The 23149-nt window shown below is 44.1% G+C and overlaps 2 protein-coding genes across 4 annotated transcripts; both read left to right on the forward strand.

Moving 5' to 3' along the window:
* Positions 1 to 2036: 2036 nt before the first annotated feature.
* On the forward strand, positions 2037 to 10507 carry smad10b (SMAD family member 10b). 3 transcript variants are annotated; one of them, XM_028981082.1, is made up of 12 exons: positions 2050 to 2171; positions 2395 to 2636; positions 4074 to 4248; positions 4394 to 4417; positions 4728 to 4910; positions 5111 to 5308; positions 6559 to 6660; positions 8529 to 8582; positions 8694 to 8877; positions 9044 to 9212; positions 9324 to 9462; positions 9685 to 10507. In XM_028981082.1, the coding sequence occupies exons 2-12, from the start codon at positions 2457 to 2459 to the stop codon at positions 9894 to 9896; spliced, it is 1620 nt and encodes a 539-aa protein (XP_028836915.1). In that variant the 5' UTR covers positions 2050 to 2171; positions 2395 to 2456; the 3' UTR covers positions 9897 to 10507. The 3 variants fall into 3 exon arrangements, with proteins under 3 accessions (XP_028836914.1, XP_028836913.1, XP_028836915.1); XM_028981081.1 differs by having other exon boundaries at positions 2037 to 2171; positions 5114 to 5308; positions 9044 to 9462; XM_028981080.1 differs by having other exon boundaries at positions 2043 to 2171; positions 9044 to 9462.
* A 1991-nt stretch (positions 10508 to 12498) lies between these two features.
* syt11b (synaptotagmin XIb) lies at positions 12499 to 22107 on the forward strand. The gene is made up of 4 exons (XM_028981795.1): positions 12499 to 12779; positions 16284 to 17215; positions 18094 to 18214; positions 18422 to 22107. The coding sequence occupies exons 1-4, from the start codon at positions 12746 to 12748 to the stop codon at positions 18730 to 18732; spliced, it is 1398 nt and encodes a 465-aa protein (XP_028837628.1). The 5' UTR covers positions 12499 to 12745; the 3' UTR covers positions 18733 to 22107.
* The last annotated feature ends 1042 nt before the right edge of the window (positions 22108 to 23149 follow it).

Genomic DNA, 23149 nt, shown 5'->3' on the forward strand with positions numbered 1-23149 from the left:
AAAATGCAACAAAGTTTAGCATAACTGAGGCGGAAGAAGTGTGTAGAAGTCGCTCCATTGGCTCAGTGTCAGACTGGGCCATATGAGCGTCCAACTCTGCATCTAAGTATGCTTTGGATTTGGACATATAGGCGTCCAGCTGGTAGTCAAGCTCCTCTTGGGTGATTTTAGGGCGACCAAACCATCCACTCCTGCCACAATCCCCACTGGCAAAGTCTCCACGGCCCCTTGGGCCCGTCCCTCTACCTAGACACAAGGTAAGCAGATGCACGTGAATCAAATGTACAAGGGCAAGCCTTTGGGTGCCTATGTTAGAATAGATATCTGTTATTAACAATGATAATGACAAAATCATTGTTATATTGTATCTTTTTGCACATTCCTTGTACATGTTTCTCTTGTCTTGTGTGTCCTGTTTACATTTACATTTACATTTAAGGCATTTGGCACACGCCCTTATCCAGAGCGATTTACAACGCGCTTTCAAGTTACCATCAATGAAGTGATCAGTTCTAGTTCATTAGGACCCTCAACTATGAATACAATCTTTTTATTCACTCTTGTTGTAGATTCTGTACACAAGTTCAACAATAAGAAAGTTACAAGTTAATCTAAATGTTACTTTACTTTACTTTACTTTACTTTATTTAGCAGATGCTTTTATCCAAAGCGACTTACAAGAGGAAGACACCAGCAATTCTCGTTCGATTTCTATAGAATATTGAGTTTACAAACTAAGAGCCCTGATAAGGCTCAAACTTGTCAGTGAAGAGCATGCTCAGAGATTGTTAGGTGCTAGACGAAGAAAAATTATAATGTATTTATATATTTTTGTATTGTTTGTGCAATGTGTACACATGTGCGTGTGTAAGTGTTAGATTTGTCTGTAATATTTTTTGAACAAGAGGGTTTTCACCTGCTTCTTAAAAGTGGTGATAGTCTCGGCTAGTCGTGTGGACTTTAAATGTTCTTTGAAGAGGAAGGTCTTGAGCTGCCATTTGAAAATACTCAGTGACTGAGCTGTTCTGACCTCGAGGGGGAGTTCATTCCACCACCGAAGGGCCAAGACAGAGAAGAGTCTAGATGAATGTCTTCCTTTTACCTTCAGCGATGGAGGGACCAGGCGAGCAGTACTGGAGGCTCGGAGTATACGAGGTGCAGTGTGAGGTATAACGTGGGCTGTGAGGTTGGATGGTGCAACTCCATGTTTGGCTTTGTAGGCCAGCATCAGAACCTGATGCGTGCAGCTACTGGGAGCCAGTGGAGGGAGCGTAGCAGAGGGGCGGTGTGGGAGAATTTGGGAAGGTTGAAGATCAGTCGTGCTGCTGCATTTTGTATGAGTTGTAGAGGTCGGATGGTACATAGTGGTAAACCAGCTAGAAGGGAGTTGCAGTAGTCCAGTCGTGAGATTACTAGGGACTGAACCAGTATCTGGGTGGCCTGTGTTTACAGATAAGGACTGATTTGTCTGATATTGTAGAGAAGGACTCTACATGAGCGGGAAAGATTGCTGATGTGAGTCGAGAAGGAGAGTTGGTTGTCTGTTTGAAATATCCAACATATCCACTCACAAGCAGTCCTACATGATTTTGTCCAGTTATGTCCTGTTCGACCTGTTCATTGTACAGAAAAGTTGTACTGACAGTACTGTTAATCTTGAATCTTGAATATCGATTAACCATGTATAAACGTCCTTTGCGGTTGGACAGCAGTTGTGTTTCGAGATGAAATAGTTTAAATGGTTTTCGAACTGAAGGGATTTTCATTGTGACAACGAAGCGTGTCCTCTGCATTTTAACCCATCGCCCTTGGAGAATGGCGCGCAGTGCGTGGGGACGGCTCGGGATTCGAACCGGCAACCCTGCGACTACATTTCGCACATTTATACTTCGTATGTTTAAGCTTTTGTGTAAGGAGCTGAGCGGAATGGCAGTGCACTACATGGCGCCACCTTAAAACGGTGAGAGGGACGTCCAGCCGTCCCGTCAATCTGACGGCAGCCCAGACAGACCTGGAGCTACGTCATCGCTGGCCGCCCGCTGATTGGCTGCGCCGAGCCTCGGGCGCAGATTGCTCGCGCGTGTTGTCGCGGCAGAGGCGCGAGCGCTCCGAAGTGACGCCGGCGCGGACGCGGCGGCCGGAGGGGGACAGGCGTCCGTCTCGGGGACTCGGTAAGTGCCTCGCCGTTTGCCGTGTGCCCGGACAGGCTGGGACACCTGGGTGTCAAGAGGACATTTTTTTTTCTCTACGGGCAGAGGTTGACAGTTGACTGAAGTTGTCCGAGTGGCCACGCGTAAATAGCACATCTAGCTGTTTTCCATGACAGCCACTCCGAATGTTTTTTTTTTTTTTCTGCCGTGCTTTTACGTTGCATCTCCCATTTGAACTCTGCAGGAAAATGTCAGTAAACCCCCCCCAGCAGCAATGACGCCTGTCTGAGCATAGTGCACAGCCTGATGTGCCACCGGCAGGGCGGGGAGAACGAGGGCTTCGCCAAGCGGGCCATCGAGAGCCTTGTGAAGAAGCTGAAGGAGAAGAAGGACGAGCTGGACTCCCTCATCACGGCCATCACGACAAACGGGGTCCACCCGAGCAAATGTGTCACCATCCAGAGGACGCTGGATGGGCGGCTTCAGGTGTGTCACCAGGTTCCGTGGCTCTGCTGCCCTCACAATGTCGAGGTTATTCGCCGCAGTTCTGATCAGTTTTATTTCTCACATTCTCTTGTCTTTGGACAAATTCAGAGCAGGGGGATGGTGAAATTGTTCAAATCGACCTCAAATATATTAGATATTGAGAGAATGTCAACATCCCACAGGATGATAGTTGAATATGTGATATTGCTCGTCGTGACATTCACCCGCGTGCCTTACGCGACCTTAATCTCCTGCTTCAGGGTGACTTCGGTCACCTTTCCGATCAGTGAGACCAGCGAAGCCTCTGGACTTGGCTGCAGCCCGCTGTAAAGGTTGGGCCTCTGCGAGCTCGTGTGCGAGGGAATGGAAGAGCGTAAACGGCAGAGCGATTTCCCTACCCCTCCCCCAGCTTAGACAGCGAAAGAGCGAAAGAGAGAGGAGGGTGGAGGGGCGGCGCGGCTTGTTTTGTCTGAGACACAGGAAAGGGGCAGGGTTAAGTTAAGCCTGTCTGTCTCTGAGTATGCGAGCGTGTGTGGGTGTGTGTTGGAGCGTCCCGAGTTTGTCTGAAATTTGGGTCGCCGTAGCGCCTTCAGGTGCCTTCGTACCCCGTCTGTCAGCTAGCTGCCTCCGCACGATTTGAAGATGTGTAGGAAATGGATCTCTGTACCAGCAAGTGGATAAATGAGTCAAAGTGAAAGAATCTGACTAGTGGTCTGTGTGTGTGTGTGTGTGTGTGTGTGAGAGTGTGTGAGACGTCATACATTTGGCTCTAACCCAACTCTGACTCTTTGTGGAAAGTTTCTGTTCGGATGGGGTGTGTTTTTTGGGTTGTTTTTTTTTTTTTTTAGGTTGTGAGAAATTTCCAGATTCTTTCTGAACTTTCATTGTTGTGGGACTGAATTGGATGTAGGTTGTGCCCTGAACATGTTTAACACCAGTTACTTTATCACATGTGTTCTCTTGTTCACACACACACACACACACACACACACGCTTTTTCTTGTCAAGATTTCTTAGGCAAGATATATGTCCCGAGAACCTGTGAATCAGTGTGATTCAGGACTGCCGCACTGGTGACTCAGATTCAGATTCAGTTTGTCCCCTGAAGCATATCTGGGAGCAGAGGGCTTATGGGATAAATAGCTCCCTACAAAACTGTATAACTTCTTCCTACATATATATATACACACACATGTATGTGTGTGTGTTGTGTTGACTTCTAACCTAGCCAGTGGGTTAGACACTCGCCTATGAACCAGAAGACCCAGGTTCAAACCCTACTTACTACCATTGTGTCTCTGAGCAAGACACTTAACCCTAAGTTGCTCCAGGGGGGGACTGTCCCTGTAACTACTGATTGTAAGTCGCTCTGGATAAGGGCGTCTGATAAATGCTGTAAATGTAAACGTTCTAACATTTGCAAACATTCATTCCTAGGTTGCAGGGCGGAAAGGATTTCCCCACGTGATCTACGCACGACTCTGGCGCTGGCCAGACCTCCACAAAAATGAACTGAAGCATGTCAAGTTCTGTCAGTATGCGTTCGACCTCAAGTATGACAACGTCTGTGTCAACCCCTACCATTACGAGAGGGTGGTGTCTCCTGGCATAGGTATTTTTTCCCGTCTACGCCCCATGTGTTTCTTTCATCTTTCTTGTAGCCAGAGGATAACCCATTGATACGTTTGCAATCCGTATTGTAACTCTGCATTGTTTTTTTTGTTTTTTTTTTTTTTCTCCGTTCATTCTCCACGAAGTCGGGCTCAGTTTGCAGAACTCTGGTAAGAGGCTTACGTTTTCTTTGGTGTGAATAAATAGCTCTCTGGAATAAGAGGAACCACATCATACACCTGACGAGGCTTGTTTATTATGCTTCTCATGTTCAGCATGTTTCCTGAAAATGAAAAACACCAGCATCCCGTGCCAGATCTGTGCTTGCTGGGACACGTTGTTGTTGTTGTTGTTGTTTTTTTTTTTTCTGTCCAAAGTACAAAAAAATTAGCGTAGCTGAATTTTCCGGGGGGGGGGATAAAAACCCCATATAAATGCATATACAGGTGCTCACCCCGTGCGTTCGGGGAACTTCCCCAGCCCCAGCAGGAAGGCTAATTAAGGAGGAGTACGTCCCGGACTGCATCCAGATGGACGTCCCGTCCCGAATCCCCCCTCAGCCCGACCACTACAGCCAGCCGCTCCCCCCGCTGCAGCTGCCCCCCGAGCCGACTCGCGCGCCATCTGTCAGCGTCTACTCCAACCTCTCTCGCTCCCCACCAGGTGAGCTTCCTCCCCTCAAAGCTGCTGACAGCTTCACACAGGGCCCTGCTACAGCGTAATGTGGGCCGGGGCCATGTGAACTAAGGCTTAGTCGTGTCTATGTCCTTGGCTTTCACAATAGCCCGATATATATGCGGTCGTCTCCATATGCTGTCTCTCACCTTTCATGATGGTGTTATCGCCCCGCTTCCGCAACACAGTAGCCGCTTCGCTGATGCCCATGCAGGGCGCCCATAATGAGGGCCTTCTGCAGATCGCCTCCCCTCAGGGCCAGAGTCTGGCCTCTACGTCCCCTCCGTCCACCCCAACTCACGGCACCCCTACTCACTTGCAGTCGCCGTCCGGCCACAGTGACTACAGCGGCTCAAAGCACGCCCAGGCACAGGGCTCCTTCCACAGTGAGTAATGAAGCCGGAGTGTGATGGTGCCATAATGCAGATTACGTAATTTTTTAATGTGGTCAGAGCATCTTTCACATCTTAAAACAACTGTTTTGCACTAATTCGGAAATGGAGGGATGTAACTTTCAGATTTTTGACCGTAAACATTTGTTTGATGCATTTGACTTAGAATTAGAAAGATGGCAATGTTGTCTGGCTCTGAGAAATTTACACGATCAGAGAATAGCTACTTCTGTTGAACTTCAATATTGAAACATACTGTCATACTTTCTTTCAGCATATAAAAGTTTTAAGTTAATCCTTAAGTTAAACCCATGTCTAAGAAACTGTGTTTTTATAAACAGAACTGATTGGAGGTACTGAAGGCTGTTTTTTACCAGACTGCATTTGTGTTCAAACCCTGATACAGTATTTTTTCTCTGCTTGATTTAGCTCAGTTTTTTTTCTTCGGTTACAAAGATATTTTGATTGTATCATAGATAATTGTATTGAGTATCACAGAATTGGCAGTACTGTGATATCATTGCTATCATGATAACATGATATCATGGATTTTGTGTTATTCCCATCCCTGTTGTGCATACAATTTTAAACTTGAGTATTTGCGAGTTATAGTAAGTCACATTTTCCCCAATTTTGTGAATATATATATATATATATATATATATATATATATATATACACACACACACACACACACACACACACACACTACTACTACTACTACTACTACTACTACATCTACTACTATTATATGCTAAACACAATCTTTGAAACTAGGTAATGCATTTCCCAGACATTTTTTTTCTATACAGATAACACAGTATTGAACAGGGATTCCTGACAAAGTTTAGCCTGTGTAATCCCATGAACAGCCCATGAACACAGTATCTGTTACACACAAATGATCTACACATTTGTATAAATTAAAAATTGGTCCACTTCCAAAGACAGACAGCTCTCAAGTACAATTTAGGGAGACATGTAGAATTTGTGTATAATCTTCCAGGATGTCTGCCATAATGTATAATGTTTCTGTGGTAGTCATTAACAGTCCCTATATTTTTAATGTTATAAGCATTTTCCTTACTGTCCCTGCAATTTTAGAATTGGGCTACTTTGTGGGGAGATCTGTACTTTTTATTAAATAGTGTTGCTTTGCATTACAGTTTCAATTCACCAGATGATTGAATAATCTTCTTTCTTTCATTTTCATTTTTATTTACTGAAATTCATGAAATCTTCAGCTACTTGGACCGGCTCAAGTACAGCTTCGTATACCCCTGTAGGACCTCAAGTAAATGGACGGAGTCACCAGCAACAATCCCATCATCCCTCAAATCATTTCTGTACGTCACTGCTGTGTGTCTTGGTAAAAACAGTTACTCTACATATTTTACTGAATGTATTTGAATACGCTATTGAGCCCCAGATCAGTCAGACCCTTGTCACATTTAGATTTGCTCGAGGCCTTTTTTTCAGGAATATTGATGTAGCACTTGTCATGTGGGAGGCTATAGAAGGGCAACCACAGACACAGGGTAAGCTTGAACACGCCCCAGGGAGGAACATTACCTCCTGGCATTGGTGTCCCTTCAGCTGGTTTCCTTACGCGGTTGACACGGTATACCGTCTGTGCCTGGCGTCGGCCTGGCTGGCCACCATGTAGGGGCCCTGCCAGGTGGCAAGGAATTTGCAGGTTGAGGAAGGCACCAGCACAGGGTCACAGCTCTCTTGGCTATCCTGCCCACATACCAGTGGCAGGATTTTTTGGATCCGTTCCTTTATCTCCTAGATGTGACCTGATAGCCCGCGGAGGCCTGTGGCATCTGTCTGTCGGAGGGCAAAAAAAGCACATAGGGCAGCATATCACCCCCTTCAGCATTTGCCTCAAGAATTGGTTGCAGCGCTCAACAGGGTCGTTGTTTTGGGGGTGGTAGTCGGAGGTTCAGAGATGCTTCACCTGGAGAAGGCAGAAAAGGTCTGTGCACCAGGCTCATCAGGAGGAAGAGCTTGTGTGCGATGGTGGCCTTCCGTAGGGGAGCGGCTTCTGGATATCATGCCGCATAGTCCACAATTACCAGGATGTACTCATGTCCCTCGGCAGATTTGGGCAGCGGCCCCACTCACTCAAACGAGACCTCTAGGATGGGCAGAGGTACCAAGGTTACTGGAAGGGGTGACTGTGGCTTCATGATGAACATGATGGTGTCTGTTTTTACTCTTGGTGCCACCAACACCTCCTTGTGAACACTTAATGATGACGTGGCAGAGCGGCAAGGGGCACCAGCCTTGCTGCTCTCCATTCACCACCAGAGCCTGGTTCTAACAATGGCATCCACCTTTTGGACTTTCAGGAAGGAGGGTTCCCGCTGGACCTGTTCCCAAACAGGGTTAGTGGCGATTGGGACCTCACCTTCATTTTCTTTGTCTTTCATTGAACAGGCTTTAGTTGAGGAAATAAAAACGCGGTAGTTTTGGGGCAGGCCTTTGGCTGCATTCGCGTTCTAGTCACCCAGCCCACGATGCTGTACGTGGGTTCCTTTTATCGGAGCCAGGGCTGGGGTTGATGGTGCTGTAAGCAGTTCTTGCCAGCGCTGGAAATATTTTTTTCTCCTTTTTTATGATTTGCACAGGGCCAGTGGTGGCCTAGCGGTTAAGGAAGCGGCCCCGTAATCTGAAGGTTGCCGGTTCGAATCCCAATCCGCCAAGGTGCTCCCTGTGAGCCTGTCACGGCTGCCCACTGCTCACCAAGGGTGATGGTTAAAAGCAGAGGACACATTTTGTTGTGTCATCGTGTGCTGTGCTTCAGTGTTTCACAATGACAATAACTTCACTTTCACTTTTTTTGTGCTATGCTATACAGTTGTATGCAGAACATACCGTTGGTTTTTTGGCATTTCTCTTTTGAGCAGCAAGTGAATGTCCTCAGCTAGGTCTGTAATGACTTGAAATGGTTTTTAGACATTACTAAATATACTGCATATAGATGATTAGCTTGATCTCAAACATGGTTTTGAAGAATTTGGAATTGGATTGATGCTCTAGCATTATCACAATGAATATGAATAATGAACATGGCATTTTTTTTTTTTTTTGAAAATCTGAATTTTTTTTCAAAGCTTAACTGTCTAAACCAGATATGATTCAGAAATACTGTGCTTGAATGAGAAAAAATCTTTTTAATGCTGACAAAATTCTAATTTGATTTGTTTAGGGTCTCAACATCACGCTCCTTCTTCATTTTCCCGACAAGTCTCCAACCATCCAGGTGCTTTATCATTCCTATAGCCTTTGTTGTTATGAGCATTTGTGGTAAGATGTCATTATGCTGACCCATCTGTGACCTATAAATTATCAACATTGATGTGTTATTTAACAGGTCCTGAATTCTGGTGCTCAATATCTTACTTTGAGATGGACATACAGGTTGGAGAGATGTTTAAGGTTCTGGCAAACTGTCCTTTGGTGACTGTGGATGGTTATGTGGATCCCTCTGGCGGTGACCGCTTCTGCTTGGGGCAGCTGAGTAACGTTCACCGCACTGAAGCCAGTGAGAGAGCCAGGTGAGTCTGTGGCAGGGTGTTTGTCCTTACGCATTGTTCTTTGGCTTGTACTGAGTATTGTTTGACTATTAATGGAAGAATACTTGCTTTGAAAATGTGCTATATAATTTAAACCTATTATATTTATTATCATTATTATAAAGTCTTATTTCCATGTGTCTGACAGGCTACACATTGGGAAAGGGGTGCAGCTGGAGTGCCGTGGAGAAGGAGATGTTTGGATGCGCTGTCTCAGCGACCACGCTGTTTTTGTGCAGAGCTACTATTTGGACAGAGAGGCTGGCCGAGCCCCAGGCGACGCAGTTCATAAGATCTACCCTGGCGCTTACATCAAGGTAGAACAAGGATGCACAACTATGCAAGAGGGAAAAAGCTGGCCCAGAATGAATACCCCCAAGATCGAGATAAATGGTGCACAAAGAGATAAGCCTCCTCCTCGTCCTCAGGTATTTGACCTTCGTCAGTGCCACCGGCAGATGCAGCAGCAGGCAGCCACAGCACAAGCAGCAGCGTCCGCTCAGGCGGCCGCCGTGGCGGGCAACATTCCGGGACCTGGAAGTGTGGGGGGCATTGCCCCAGCTGTCAGTATGTTCATTATTATTGCCTGTTTTGTGGCGCTTCTACTGCGTGGTGTGGACTGGATATTGAACTCTATTTATAATGAAAAGCTGATGAAAGATTGATGTAAAAACTGCAGCAGTCCCTTAAAAACATAATTATTTGAAAAAGTTAATTTTAGTGCAGTGGCAGTAGAAGTTAAACCTAATTAACTTCTTAATCTCTGTTTTTCACTGTTCCAATTTCTAGGCCTCTCTGCTGCAGCAGGGATTGGGGTGGATGACCTGAGGCGCCTCTGCATCCTGCGCTTAAGCTTTGTCAAGGGCTGGGGTCCTGATTACCCCCGGCAGAGCATCAAGCACACACCCTGCTGGGTAGAAGTGCATCTCCACCGGGCCCTGCAGCTCCTGGATGAGGTGCTGCACACCATTCCTCTGGCAGACCCTGGCCCCGCTAACTGAGTTTGGATCCTGTGCATCTCCACTTACTAGCATACAATAACAGTTACACCCCGGTACAGTCTGTGACTCATGAAACCAAAGAAATACACACAGACACACACTCACATACACTTTTCCAGAGGCACGTCCAGCAGACAGGACCTTTGAACTGCCCACTATTTAGACTGCAATGGTGGAGGAATTGACTCTGTTACCATGGGAACAGCAGACCAGCTCAACCTCAGTTTAGTTTCCATACACAGTGGCCAGGGTGATCGGTGAATGGTGCCCTTTTAGATTAATATGGGATGTGCCATAAATAATCACCTGTGTAACACCAATACACAGATTTGTGTTCCTCCAATTTGAATTTTATTGTAACATTTTAAAATGTTCATTTTATTTTTTTAATCAATCATATAATACTACCAAATTCAAACCAGTACCAGACACTGAGCAAATACTTGTTTTGAGTCAAACATCAGTGGATATCTTTTTCTTTTTTTAAGAACTATATAATGTATTTTTTATAGTGAGTTTCTTTTAAAAATGTCAAAATAGGTAACCAGAATGGGCTATGTGTATATCAATGGTGGGTTTGAAACAATAAAAATGTTCTAAATGTTCTTGCATTATTTGTTTGGCAGACTTTCAAACGTTCCTATTTCTGATAAAGTGAAGTGTCATCGCATCACAATATCTCTGTAACTGCTGTATTTAAAAAAAAAAATATATATATATATGTATATATAATGAAAACCAATGGTACCTTGATTAGCGTTCATCTGAGAGAGTGAACATGTTATATAAGAGCAAATAAATTACAAAAAAATATATATTTATACACACATATACGCGCGCGTGTGTGTGTGTTCCAGCACATTTCTAGTATGTACAGTTAGCTGACATAAATATGTATATGTGCTTAGCGTCCAAACAAAAAATAGAGCTGCATCCAGTAGAGATGAGGACTCCCAACAAAGATGTATTGTGCTGACAAGGCTCAACAGTCACTGTGAAGATGTCATTTTAATTGTTCCCTGATATTTAATTTCTCTGAATAAATTATCTTTACAGAACTTGCTTCCTCCACTAAAGTGGCCCTTGGCTCTGATTTTAACTGCACTTTGCATTTGGCCCTTGGATTTTGGTCTATATGGCTTTATGTTTTAAAACTTGCACACTACGTGACCCCTAGTGGCCATTCGCAGTATTTTCAGTCTGAGCGTCAGAATAAATTGGAAAAGTTGCGCAGGTCGCGTCATTGTGACGCAGTTTAAGAAACTTCTTGAACGTTCTGGGTTTGTGTTGGTCTCACACGCTACAACTACCGTCACTCTTAACTTTTAAAAAACATTTATAGTGCTGAACTCAACTCTACTACAATCGATAAAGATACAGCTCGATTTCCATTCTTTTTATCCATCACTACAATTTTGTCTTTTATGCAGCACAAAGACTTTAGGCATTCAGTAAACATTCACATTTATTTTCAGTCAAACAGTCCGTGCATTCTAATAAAGACTAGTATACCCATTTAAAACATTGTATTGTGTACACATTATTAGAAATATTTTACTGTAAACTTACACAATGAATGTATTTTATTGTCACAATGGAATTTACATTGCTTCTTGCTTGGTTAAAAACACAAAAATCCGCAAAAGCATCAGGTCAATGGCTTCAAATATGCAGATAACAGCCACAAAGCAGTCAATTCAGGGCTCAACAGATAACGGCGTGCAGCACAAATCCCAGCATTCATCAACCAGTCTCCGGTTTGGTTTGAACGTGGTAGTAACACTTTACTAAACTGTGCCTTATATAATCTGTAGCATACAGTACAGGCCAAAAGTTTGGACACACCTTCTCATTCAATGTGTTTTCTTTATTTTTATGACCATTTACTTTGGAAGATTCTCACTGAAGGCATCAAAACTATGAATGAACACGTGTGGAGTTATGTACTTAACAAAAAGTGGAGACCTGACCTCCACAGACCTGAACCCAGTCGAGATGGTTTGGGGTGAGCTGGACCGCAGAGTGAAGGCAAAGGGGCCAACAAATGCTAAACACCTCTGGGAACTCCTTCAAGACTGTTGGAAAAGCATTTCAGGTGACGACCTTGAAGCTCATCGAGAGAATGCCAAGAGTGAGCAAAGCAGGAAACAGAGCAAAGAAACTAAAATATAAAACATTTTTTTAAGTACATAACTCCACATGTGTTCATTTCTAGTTTTGATACCTTCAGTGAGAATCTACCAATGTAAATGGTCATAAAAATAAAGAAAACACATTGAATGAGAAGGTGTGTCCAAACTGTACTGTACTTATGGTTTACATCATGTAATGAAGTAATTATAATGAATGTATTCTGCCGGATTTCAGGGATTTAAGTCCCGCATTGCACTCACAGCAGACGCGTTGCATTTCATACGTCGTAAGCGAACAAGTGCTTACAAGCACTTGTTCGCTTTGAATTCAGCTTTGAATTCAGCTTTGACTCCTCGCCTGTGCGAACGGACAGTTCACTCGGCACACGAGCCGAGCCGAGCCGAGCCGAGCCGAGCCGAGCCGAGCTCGTCTGGACCGGATCCGCCCGTCCGCGGAGGGCGGGGCTTAGCGCAGAGACTCGCCGAGCACCAGCCAGTCCGCCTCCGCCGCATCCGAGCGTCTAGCATCACCCCTCCGGGCCTCCGAGCCGCGGAGACGAGATAACGGTGAAAATAGAATAAAAACATTAAAAAAAAAAAAAGAAAAGAAATGTAACGATGAGCTGCACCGGCGGTGGGAAATTCGCGAAGAACTAGAAGAAAATCGCCGCGCGATCTCGTCTATCCGGACAGGGACGCACTGTGCTGGATCTCAAAATGGCTGAGATCGCCGAAATACGAGCAGCGCACGGTGAGTAGGGCCTTCTCTTCCACGCCGGCGCGTTTTTGGACCTTTAAATCTGTTCATCAAATCAAGTTCGTGTTGTTGACGCTGCGTTTGCTACGGATTGCGCGTCCGTCCACGGGCTCCATATTTTACACTCGTTCCCTATGGCGCCCGTGTCGCGCTTTTCGACTTTTTTTTTTTTTTTTTTTTGTCGTTATGATGTCGTAACTGCTCGTTTCTGGTGGTCGATGTCGTGCAGTCGGGCGTTTAAGGGCGGACGTGGGTGGGACGCAGCGGCCTGCGGCCTGCATCCCCACGGTCACGTGTCCACACGCATCCGTGGGCATCCAGCGGGTTTACAACGTTCGCAACAGCACAACGACCAGAGGGGTGTCGTCTCTGGATAAAAACTTCATTAGCGCCATTCTGAGATCATAAACCGCGCGTTCAACATGGTTTGCAGTGTTTTTGAATGGGAACTGTTTTTTTTTAATGAATTTCCAACACCGTTGTAGTTTATTCCAGCTTGTGTGAGGATTTGGAAAGAAATTTCTTTCCCGATGCTTTTCTATTGTGGGTCTGGTCCCATCACGGAGCTGCTGAGATGCAGATTACTCTGACCTTGGGACCAGCCATCTCCATGTGTCGTTTGATTGGTTTGATGTTGTGCGGTGGAGGCTTCAAGATGCCATAAATGATCCTGTGTAACAGGAACATGGTTTATTTGGCACAATTTGGAAAATGGAGTCCAATGCTGTAGGCAGTATTTCATTTGTGGCCGCACTACAGCATGCTTCATGTGTTCGTGGGATGTGAGCCTGTGATTTATGCTGTGGGGCAATCAGTAGAAGTACCAACAATAATTTAGCACATATTGTTTATGGCCTTTCCTGAAAACCAGTTGTCAAAAAGGTGAAATATTGTCTATACTTGACATTTGAAATGACCTGTGCATATTTAGAGGAATATGTAATGTTTGCCACTTTCCTACTAGGTTTTACAGTTGCTTATAGCAACAAAAAAAAAGGAACGTATCCATGTAGGTCCACACACTTTATGGACTGCAGTGTTGTAGTGGGCAGGTGGATGGATGGAAATAAGTAATTTTAGTAATAATAATAATAATGCTTCTTTTCAGGACATAAAACACGCACAGTGGCTTTATACGTATTTCCGTATAATTTTTTGGTTTCAGATTTTTATATATGTTTGAATTTCTTTCTGTTGTTGCGGAACGTGAAACTGGGGAGTGGCGTGTTGGTGTGTGTAAATCGCCGGGCTTCTGCCCCATGGGGTGTAACCAGGCAACCAGGGCTGCTGGCTCCGAGTGGCTTCCAAAATCTGACATCATCCTGCCGGAATTCCTACCGGGGGGGTGCCCAGTGACCAATGGCGGGGAAAGAAGGCCGGGCTCTTTGTCTGGAGATTCGGCGCTAAATGGAAACTAAAATAGAAGAGTGTGTGTGAAAAGGCCGACAGAAATGACTTATGGCGAGTTCCCCTGTAAGCGGCGACTCGAGCTGATTGGCTTTTGTCCTCTTTATTTTCGCACACTGCTCTCACGTCAACTCCTCAAGGTTAAAACCAGATTCCACCCATGCACTCCCCTTTTCCTATCATTTACTCAGTTTTATACTAATTATATGCAGCAATTTACTGGATATCTTTTTTTTTTATATTTGCATAAAACATTGCTCTATTGCTTAAAATAAGGTTTTTTTTTTTTTTTTTTTTTTTTTGCACAAAGACTGTATTTTTGCCCGCATGTTTTTTGTTCTTTTTTTAATTAGTATTATGCAGTCACAGCTCATTACCCCATGATGCCGCGGCGTCACAGGGTTGCAGCGTGTGTCCCATCACGGGCGGTAATGTGGCACGTATTACTGCACACAGGGGCCTGTGTTCTCATTCAGCGCCGCAATAACTTCCATCCGAGGAGCGGCCGGAGCCCCCACCCTGCACCTCCCAGCATCTCCCAAGCAGCAGAGCGCCGGTGCCGTGACAGTGAAGGAACTCTGCCACTGCGGCCCCACCCAGCCCTGGGGAGCGGCTCGCTTTTATCGTTGGCCATTCGATCCGAGGCAGGGCTGTGTCCATAAACACACACCGCGACGCCTCCAAATCCCAAAGCAGGCTATGGTGCTGGCCGGTGTAGTACATCAGCGTGGCAGCCGTGCTGGGAGGATGCGTGTCACGTTGTTGTTTAAGCCATTTATCTTTTTTGTCAGGTCTCTGTCAGGTCGTTCACACCAATCCAACCTCCCGCCCCACCCGCTCTCTCTCTCTCTCTCTCTCTCTCTCTCTTTCTCTTTCTCTCTATCTGTGGAAGTGGATGTAGGGGGTCTTTGGTATGCAGCAATGGCGAGACAAGCAAGTCATCCTCCTCACCATTCTGCCCACTGTCATGTCTCCCCCAATGATGTCTGTGTCTTATGTTTCTTGCCTTATAGCTTGCTTTTTTTTTTTTTTTTTTAACTAGCTTTATTCTTTTTTTTTCATTCAGTTTTATTTATTTCTATTACTGCACAGTCGAAAGAGAGCGTTTCAGGGTGCACTTCCCGGCGTGTTTCACTGCTATAACTATGCATGTGACAAGTAAAAATCTTTCATCTTGGATCCCCATCTTCTGCAGAGGACTCGGATGTTGCGATTCACATCTCGTGCTCCCCCGGTCCGTAATGGCTGTGGCGTGCTGCAGAAGCGTCGCGTTGCATCACAGTGCTTCTGATGTAGGCTGCGTGGGGCGTTTATGGATTTCTCTGGCTGCAGGATGACGAATGATGTGTCACCAAGAATGGAGCTAGAGAAAAGGTGGGGGGGTGACATGTTTAAGATCATTGACGTTGTCCTCATCAGTAGAACTGGAGTATTTTGGTGTGTTTAAAAGGGTGGGCGTGGCTCTGCGTAGTCGAAAGATGCAGAGATCTTCAGCATGGAGATCCCAGATTCCTGCCACTACGGGTTTTGGGTTTCACCTGATTGATTGTTTGATCGACTGTCTCCTATGTGGCTGTACATTTTTGTGAATCTGTACACTTGTGGCTTTCTACGCTGCTATACTGCTCTTTAAGCTCCTTCACTGAGAGCCCTTTCAAGGAAAATCCTCAATATGAGCTAATTAAATATAATTGAATATATTGAATATAAAATATGCAGAATGGAAACACATGAGTTGCTATTTCAGGCAATTTAATAAAGGCGTATTGTCATATTAATATCACTAAATGGAAAGAGTGCTGCTGGCCTAGTGGGTCGTACACTCGCCTATGAACCAGATGACCACAACGTCAGAGGTCCAAACCCCACTCACTAGGACACGCCCAGGGCGTGGCACCAGCCCACTGCGGTGCACACACAACATTCACGTACACATAAACTTTGAGTAAAAAAAAAAAAAAAAAAACAATATTTCTGCAAACAAACTATGCGTATCCTTCTTGTGAGAGGTGGATGCTGCATTGAACCTTAAAAAGTCTTAATTAGCTTTCGGATTAATTCATTGGTGTCGATTGTCCCTTTGTGTTGCAGACATGTCCCCAGTGCTGGCTGGCTTCGTTGGCGCTGGTGTTCTTGTTGTGGCAGTGGTTGTGCTGGTGTTCCTCTGGACCTTCTGCCAGCGCCGGTACCACCGGATGTCGGGCAATTACAAGCTCCATGGCATCCACTCGGAGCACAGCGATCCGAGCACAGACCCGCCTTATAAGTTCATCCACATGCTGAAGGGCATCAGCATCTACCCAGAGACGCTGAGCAGCAGCAAGAGGATAGTGCGTCTAGCGCGGCGGCCTGGTTGGCGAAGAGAACGGGACGGGGATCAGGTCCGGAATGGCCGGGGTCCTGGAGTGCTCCTGGTGGACGGAGCTGATGCGGCCGAATGTGGACAGGGTGAGGCGGCGCACCTGCAGATGACGGGCCTGGGCGGAGAGGAGGAGGCACCCCGGCTGGAGAGGGACCTGCCCGTCCGCGCCGACTACTGTCTCGAGAGCAGCTCGGCCAGCAGCAGCAGCGAGAACAGCAGTGCGGCTGCCAGCAAGCTGGCCACCCCCTTCACCCCGGCCGAGGAGCCCAACCTGGGCGCGCTCAGCCTGGCCGTGGACTACAACTTCCCCAAGAAGGCGCTGGTGGTGACCATCCTGGAGGCTCGGGGGCTGCCGGCGATGGATGAGCGAGCGGGTAGCTCCGACCCTTACGTCAAGATGACCATCCTTCCCGAAAAGAAGCACCGCGTGAAGACCCGTGTGCTGCGCAAGACCCTGGAACCCGTGTTCGACGAGACCTTCACGTTCTACGCCGTGCCGTACAGCTCGCTGCCGGAGCTCACGCTGCACTTCCTGGTGCTGAGCTTTGACCGCTTCTCCCGAGATGATGTCATTGGCGAGGTGGTGGTGCCACTGGCAGGTGTGGACCCCAGCACCGGCAAAGTGCTGATCACCCAGCAGATATGCAAGAGGAGCATGCAGGTGAGACGACGAGATGAATCTAACCCGAAATGTTCCTTTTCGTCGCCACGCCAGAAAAGGAAACGGGAGAATTTCTCATATCTGACTGTGGCAGCCACTGCCCTGCAGGCAGAAAGCACTAAGTGCGCAGACAACTGGTTTGTGACATGAGGGCATGTTATCTGCAGTCTCAGTGGGACATTCAGGGACACCTAGAACAAGCAGTGATGTGACAGCACCAGCACTACCTTCCCCTCATTTTCAGATGTTCCCTATAATAAAGTGTTTAAAAGGAGACTGTCATAAAGGAAATTAACTTCTTGTCTGAACAGTACAAGTACTGTGGGACCCTTAGTAATTTGCAGATAACCTGAAACAGGTGAAGAAATGAAAGTTAAAGTCCTAAATGTACATATTGTAGAAGTGTTAACGTGAATGAAAAATGCATAATTTAATAGAATTGATAATAAAAATGTACAGATAATCTGAATGTGGCTTTTTTCCTTTAGTGAATTTAATATCCTTTAATATCTATTATACAGTCTATTATAGTTATGTGTTATATATTATACAGTTATACAATTTAAAAAAACTGCATAACGTTCACATGAATCGCTAAAAAAAAAACAAAAGTGATGTATTTTATCATGAAGCGCTGCTGTGCAGCACAGTAAAAATGATGGAATGGGCCATTGCATTCAGCCATGGCATTGTTTATTTTTCATATAAAAAAAAAAAGTCAATATTGCTGAAGGATCATTTGTTTAAAAACTTTATTAAAACGGAAGGATTATTTAAGTAATATTTAAATTGAATCTTACTCTTTAGTGCTTAGTGGTTTTGGTTACAGTTTCCATATGACAAAAATCTGAATTTTGTCTGCTGTCCTCTCCCTACAGTGTATAAGCCGTGGGGAGCTGCTGGTCTCTCTGTCCTACCAGCCAGTATCTCACAGGTTGAGCGTGGTCGTTCTGAAGGCCAAACATCTCCCTAAGATGGACATTACGGGTCTATCTGGCAGTGAGTATCAGTCTTTGTGTTTATTGCTACTAATCTTCTGCATTACTGTGGTTTTATCAGCATGTACTATTTTTTTTACCAAGATTGATACTGCTTTTCGTTCCTCAGATTGTTCTTAGCTTTCCTCTGTTGTTGAAAAGAAAATGAATAGGTCTGATGTCTTACCCTTGTGGTGCTCCAACATCTTCTGTGGTTTCTTTTTTGCAGACCCGTATGTTAAAGTCAACGTCTTCTATGGGCGGAAGCGCATTGCCAAGAAGAAAACGCATGTGAAGAAATGCACACTGAATCCGGTCTTTAATGAGTCATTCATATACGACGTGCCTGCCGAGCTCCTACCTGACATCTCCGTCGAGTTTCTTGTCATCGACTTTGACCGCACGACCAAGAATGAGGTGGTGGGCCGGCTGGTGGTGGGCATGCACAGCCCTTGCCCATCAGGTGCCGCCCACTGGCAGGAGGTCTGTGACAACCCCCGTCGGCAGATCTCGAAGTGGCACAACCTGAGCGAGTATTAACAGTTCACCACTCACCATCAACTCACAAGCACACACACACACAAATGTACAAACATACATATCCCATAATGCACTCAGACACTAACAGAAACAAGCATTTTGTTCCATTAAGTAACAGAACATAAAGTAATACAGACTCGTGTCTTGAAACCACACTGACAGACACATATTGTACAAACATGTCTTCACTCACAGTCGCAAAGGAATTGTAACAGAGACCAAAATATGTCTATAAATACAAGACTGTTATAAATTATTGTATGTTTGTGCTGTATAGGTTCGTGGGGACCCAAGCTGAAGTGATTTTTTAACAAACTGAAAAATATTAGAAATCACTGACCTCTTCTTGCACTGGTTGTATCGCATGTCTGACAAGGTTTGTTAAAACTGAGTGATGTAATCCAGTTCATTTTCTCAGATGCTGACCAATACGGCACCAAACACTGACGTAAAACACATTTTTAACACATTTTTTAGAATCATTTCATATGTATGTCCAAGTCCATGTACTTTTTACCTTTATGGTAATGGTACATCTCACTATACCCATGTGACAATTTACAACACGTAAATCTGTCTCTTGCCCAAACAAAGTCTTGTCTCAAATTGAAATCCAATGACATGGAAGGTATGATTTGGATAATATGATGCCGCCCACACATTGATTAAACTGATATCTATCTGATTGCATGAAGCTTATCTTCAGCAGCCCTACAGTAGGGAAGCTGAGAACAGCAGTAGCATCTTCCTGCATCCAGGTTCATTCTGACCTGCTGTGGTTGTATTCGGAGACAATGTGTATCCTTGCAAATATGTTGTGACCTACATGTGGATGTAGTTCAAATCTGAAATGTCCACACGTTGTCGTCTGTTTCAATAATGCACTTAAAAATGAGCACTACCAACCCAATTTAGCTGTTCAGTGGCAGGATGGGAGGATCCATTTGCGATTCACAGTGATCAAATTTACATGGACTGCAGTACGCTGATCTCAGCTGGAATAAGACAATATTCGAATAAGACACAATTTTTTTATTAAGTTAACTTGAATAAGGTAATAAACAGGAATTATCAGAATAGGTTTTCTACCCTTATCGGCAATATGCAGAAATGTAAATACTGTATTTGATGTAAACATCCTAGAACAAATTTTGCATTTTGCCACCCTCATTTCTAATGGCACAACTGTAAGAATTGTGACTTCCATAGGACTCAGGACTTTTCATCATGGAACACAGGATCATACATGATCTACAGGACATGTTGAAATTGTCCTTCCAACTTTGTTTTTTTCTCAATTGGCAGGTGTGGCTGTAAAAATAACACTGATATTGTTTACATTGAAAATATCTTAAATGGTTTGAATTAGCATTATGCTTTTTGGTTTGGGCGGTCCAGTTCTGGAAGAAAAAACAGACAAAAGTGCGTAGGGTACATCTTGTGGGTGTGCAATGAGGCATTAACCTAAATGGAATGGAATACTCAATAGACAACTCATGTGAACACCATAATTGAAATATTGTCTTATTAAGAATTAGATCACTATTCAGCATACTGGTGTCCATGTGAACGTACTATGTGTCATTTTGATTAGCGGTGTATCAGTCACCTCATGGCTGATTGTTAAAATATTTACCAGCAGCCAGATGGACTAATACATTACAATGAGTCCATTTTCTTTTTTTTTTATGTTGTATATTTTGTATTGACCAGTGGCAAGAATTGGCATCTCCATTCCATGATATGATGCTAAACATGTTCACAAACATGCTCAAAATAACAGCTCTGTTTGGTACTAAATGTGACACACCAGCTGCAGCCCCATGCAGTTCTACAGCCTTTGATACTGAGAAGAGTCGCTCTCGGGCTGGAGAGACAGTAATGGGACATTTTTCCGACTGTTTAGTTTTTTTTCCAGCATTTGATCTGACCTTGAAAGCCATTTATTTTTAATCGAAAGGGAATTTGTGCACCAACATTGCCTTGCAAAGCTTTGAATTTTTTCAGCTGGTGACTAAAGTGAGTTTGCCATTATGTAGAGAGCTGAGGAGATACTTTTGTCCACGGCTGTGATCTCTTTCGCAGTTCTCTTTTACCCCACAATGGCAAAAAGTCGTTGTGGAGTGAAGACGCAGGCACTGTTTTCTGCTGTGCTGTCACATCATAATGCATCCTCTGGATTTACAGAAATTAAGAGATGCAAAGAAGAAAGGACTGCTTGCTAGAAACTACCCGCCCATTATAAATGGGTCCATGGGTGCAGCTAGATTATCAGCACTTTTAATTCAAGCTAGTCAGTGTGACATTAACACAGCGAAAAGAAATCCCCTGTTGTGTTGTGTATGATCCATACATCTGGTGATGAGACACAGTGGACAAAACACAGTGGACAAGGCACACAGTGGCGTTGACAAGAAAGAGCATTGCTTATATCAGGTTCACCTCTAAAGGTCTCAACTTTTTTTTTAACACGGTCAAGTCATTTATATCTGACCACAGCAGCTCCTTTATACTATTCAAGGCGAGGTCTGTACGTGTCGGGAGCTCATGCAAAGTACAAAACTGTAGGTCGTAGTGCAGTAGTGTGAGCACACGTCGTAGCTCAGCAGCAAACACACTTCTCTTCATTCCCCATCCCTAGAGTGAGTCTCCAGGTGTATATAAACATGCACGATTGTAACTGTGTACAGCGTCTCCAACCTCGCACACTTTTAATCTGTAATCTGCTCCGATGCACCCGCTCCCAAACATCTTAAATACATTTCGATTTGAATGAATGTCAGTACTTTTGACCCGAAAAGAAAAATAAAGGTTATGTCCTGGAAGAAGATGATATATGAAAGCATTTTACTGTAAATGTTGTCATTCAGGAGGTCCCTCAGCTGTGTGTGTGTTTTTATTTTGTGCTTTTAAATTATTTTTCATCCTCAAATGTGCAGTTTGTTTTAATTCTACTGTAGTTTATTATTCATTTTCCTTTATCACAAAAATGTATGCATCATAGGACGTTGGGCCAACTTCTACCCTGAATTTCCTTAAAAGACACGCTTTACAGTAACACCCATCTTTGCTCCATGGCTGTATATGATAACCATTGCTCTTTTTTGTAAATGATCTGTAATGAACCTGATTTAAACCACAAGATGAATCAAACGTTTAAAAACTGTATGTAATGTTGTAATTATGACCAGGAACTGTTGTAAATTATACACTTAAGTAGTGCAAACTGTGCATATACGTGGAGTAAAACTTGGAAGTAAAAGTGCAAAATACCCTAAATAGTATGCTAAATATAACACTAATGCTAGCCTGTAATGTTGGTTTTGTTAACTCACATTAAAATTGAAAATAAAAAAATGCCAAGATGACACACTACAGATTCTGCCATGTTGTTCATTTGTTTGCTTGGACATAATGCATTTACATTACATTTACAGAAATTATCAGATGCCCTTATCCAGAGTGTCTTACAATCAGTAGTTACAAGGACAGTCCCAGAGGGGACGCTCAGGGACACAATGGTGGCGCTTGAACCCTTGACTTTGTAGGCAAATTTGTTACACACTATGCTACAGTTCCAGTGTCATCAGCACTAGTTAATACTTGCCAGAATGCGTCACTGTCCTATGCCTCAGTGTGTTACTTTGATATAATTTATAGGGTGTTTGTATGAGCTACTTAATTAAAGGGTCAAATTTATGATAATTTAGTGTAAATAATAAATTCATCTATCTAGATAATGATTATTGAGTGGGGAATAAGAATTATGTAACATTCAGAGAGGCATCGTACACAGGGAAATACAAAGAAATTAGATGAAAATTTTAATTTATACTTCTTCACTACGTTTTTACATTGAAAAATGAATGTACATTCTAACCAAACTATTTTAAATTTATTCATTTTAAATATGACTTCTGTATGCCTACATTAAAAAAAAGACACAGACATAAGGGTCATTATTACCCTGTCCACTCTGGAGGAGATTGTTGGTAGGTTGAAGCCTGCAGAGTCTCCGAACAATGCTGTCCCTCCCCCCACTATTTAAAGGGGTGTTACCCACAGTTGGACCCGTGCTTCTTGAATTGATCAATCAGAGTTTGTTGTCAGGTGTGGTCCTTAATTTTAAACATGCAGCAGTTCAGCCTCGGATTAAGAAATCTGCTATTGATCCTACAGTTCAAACTACAGGCCCATCTCTTTTTTACCAAGGATTTCTAAAATCCTTGAAAAGATAGTCCACAGCCAACTGACGGTTTTTTGGAAGTGCAAAATGTTTTAGAGGTTTTTCTGAGTCAGCTCTTTTAAAAGTTTTTAATGACATAAATTTAGCTACTGGTGACTGTGTTATTCTTGTGCTATTAGATTTGACATCTGCATTTGATACAGTGGATTGTGCCATTTTACTATCTCGTTT

Source organism: Denticeps clupeoides, chromosome 5, assembly GCF_900700375.1.
Source record: "Denticeps clupeoides chromosome 5, fDenClu1.1, whole genome shotgun sequence".
Taxonomy (NCBI): domain Eukaryota; kingdom Metazoa; phylum Chordata; class Actinopteri; order Clupeiformes; family Denticipitidae; genus Denticeps; species Denticeps clupeoides.